The sequence below is a fragment of the Lagopus leucura genome, unplaced genomic scaffold (assembly GCF_019238085.1).
Source record: "Lagopus leucura isolate 7727_CA_CO unplaced genomic scaffold, USGS_WTPT01 Super-Scaffold_100053, whole genome shotgun sequence".
NCBI lineage: Eukaryota > Metazoa > Chordata > Aves > Galliformes > Phasianidae > Lagopus > Lagopus leucura.
The window spans coordinates 1322195-1324557 of record NW_024962299.1 but is presented as its reverse complement, the minus strand read 5'-3'; the positions used below and the strand labels follow the sequence as shown (position 1 = coordinate 1324557).

The 2363-nt window shown below is 69.3% G+C and overlaps 1 protein-coding gene across 1 annotated transcript in view; it reads left to right on the top strand.

Moving 5' to 3' along the window:
• CDH15 (cadherin 15) overlaps nucleotides 1-2363 on the top strand; it is a 4331-nt gene that overhangs the window by 406 nt on the left and 1562 nt on the right. The window contains exons 2-9 of the mRNA XM_042885907.1: nucleotides 394-528; nucleotides 614-769; nucleotides 844-988; nucleotides 1076-1236; nucleotides 1338-1466; nucleotides 1538-1723; nucleotides 1810-2063; nucleotides 2183-2325. Of these exons, the coding sequence (XP_042741841.1) occupies nucleotides 394-528; nucleotides 614-769; nucleotides 844-988; nucleotides 1076-1236; nucleotides 1338-1466; nucleotides 1538-1723; nucleotides 1810-2063; nucleotides 2183-2325 (1309 nt within the window). The remainder of the gene's footprint in view (nucleotides 1-393; nucleotides 529-613; nucleotides 770-843; nucleotides 989-1075; nucleotides 1237-1337; nucleotides 1467-1537; nucleotides 1724-1809; nucleotides 2064-2182; nucleotides 2326-2363) is intronic.

The following is a 2363-nucleotide window of genomic DNA, read 5'->3' as shown; positions in this document are numbered from 1 at the left end:
CCCCCCCCCACCCCACTGCCTGTGTGGAGCTCCTCAGTATGGCTTCAGCCCTGAGTACTGTGAGGCCACTGGGGCTCTGGTCTGGGCCCTAACAGTCCTGGGGGGGCTGTCACACCGTGGCTGTCCCCCACTGCACTGCCACCCCCTCCCCACCTGTCCTGAGCTCCCACAAAGGGGGCTGTGGGTCAGCCCCATCTCAGCCTCACTGCTGAGTTCTGCAGACCCCACAGCGCAGCTCTGCACCTCACTGTGACCACCCTGCAGCCCTCTGTAGCCCCCGCTCCTCTTCCTAACCCCTCTGTAGCCCCCACGCCTCCCTACCCCCCCAGCCCTGTGTTCCTGACCCATGCAAACACGTAACTCTTCTTCTTCCCCAACGTTCCCCCCCTGCAGGATGCCAGTGCAGCCCTGGGCAGCCCACCCAGCTGGCGGCACCACGAGGGGTCCCGGCGGGTGAAGAGGGCCTGGGTGATCCCCCCCATCAGCATCTCCGAGAACCACAAACGCATCCCCCACCTCCTGGTGCAGGTAGGCAGGGCCAGAGGGGATGGAAAGACCCCCATGGCATGGGGGAGGACAGCCCCCAGCCCCATTGCCGCTCCTCCCCGCACAGATAAAGTCAGACAAGCAGCAGCCCGGGGGGGTGATCTACAGCATCAAGGGGCCGGGGGTGGATGAGGAGCCCCTGGGCATCTTCTCCATCGACAAGTTCAGTGGCAAAGTGTTCCTCAACGCCACGCTGGACCGCGAGCAGAACGACCGGTTCCGGGTAAGGACGCTGCGCAGCCCTGTGCCCCCCCTGCTCTCAGCTGCATCCCCAAGCCCGGCTCTGCGTGCCCACAGCTGAAGGCCTTCGCGCTGGACCTGGGGGGCACAACGCTGGAGGACCCCACGGACCTGGAGATCATCGTGGTGGACCAGAACGACAACCGGCCACTGTTCCGCCACGACGTCTTCACCGGGCGTGTGGTGGAGGGGGCTGCACCAGGTGGGTCTGAGCTGGGGGGGGGTCGATGGGTTGGGGGGGGCGCAACCCGGCCCCATAAGTGGTCCCCCAGCCCCGTGGTGACGGCAGGGACCTGCGTGCTGACGGTGGAGGCCACTGATGCCGACGACCCCGAGACGGACAACGCGGCGCTGCGGTTCTCCATCCTGGAGCAGGGCCATGGGGAAATGTTCAGCATCAACGCCTCCAGCGGGGAGATCTGCACCGCGAAGGATGGCCTGGACCGTGAGGTGTGTGTGTGGGGGGGATTCCACAGCCATGTGTGGGGCCAGATGGGGGGGGGGGGGGGGCTCCACGGACTGTGGGCTCAGTGCCATCCCCTTCCTCGCAGGCCGTGGGGGTGTACAACCTGACCCTCCAGGCAGCTGACATGTCCGGGGATGGGCTGACCACCACCGCCACCGCCGTCATCTACCTGGAGGACATCAACGACAACGCTCCCGAGTTCACCAAGGAGGAGGTGGGCAGAGCTGGGCTGGGTGTGGGGCCGCAGCCCCCCGCTTGGTGCCGACTCCTCTCCCTCTCCCCCAGTTCTCCATGGAGGTGGAGGAGCAGGCGGTGGGTGTGGAGGTGGGCCGCGTGCTGGTGCATGATAAGGACCTGGCGGGATCTGCCAACTGGGCGGCCAAGTTCACCATCCTGGAGGGCGACCCCGAGGGGGCGTTCGCCATCCGCACCGACCCCCACACCAACGACGGCGTGCTGTCCGTGGCCAAGGTGTGCAGCAGGGCGGCGGGCTTTGGGGACGCGGGCAGGCACGGCGCAGCCGCTGATCCCGCACTCCCCCCTCCCACCCCGCGCAGCCGCTGGACCACGAGGTGCGGGACCGCTTCCAGCTGACGGTGTCGGTGCAGAACCAGCGGCCGCTGGAGGCGGGGGTCGCGAGCAGCCCGCGGGCGGTGGCCACGGTGCGGGTGCGGGTGCGGGACGTCAACGAGGCGCCCGTCTTCCGCGAGAACCCGCGGCGCGTCAGCGTGCTGGAAGGGACCCCCCCGGGCACCGCCGTCACCACCTACACCGCCAGCGACCCCGACACGCGCCGCCTGCAGACCCTGACGTGAGCGTGCGGGGTGGGCGGTGCGGGGGGGGGGGGGGGGAAACGCGCGGCGTCTTCGGGTGCGCACGTGGAGAGGGCGCGCAATGTAACGCCGGCGTTCCTCGCCCCGACGCCGACAGCTACGCGCTGCTGTACGACCCTGCGGGATGGCTGCAGCTCGACCCGCGCTCCGGCACCGTGCGGACCCAGCGGGAGCTGCGGGACCCGTCCGCCTTCCTGCAGGGCGGTTGGTACATCGCGCTGCTGCTCGCCCGCGATGACGGTGACCGTCCCTTCGCCCTCCCCCCGCCGCCCCCCCCC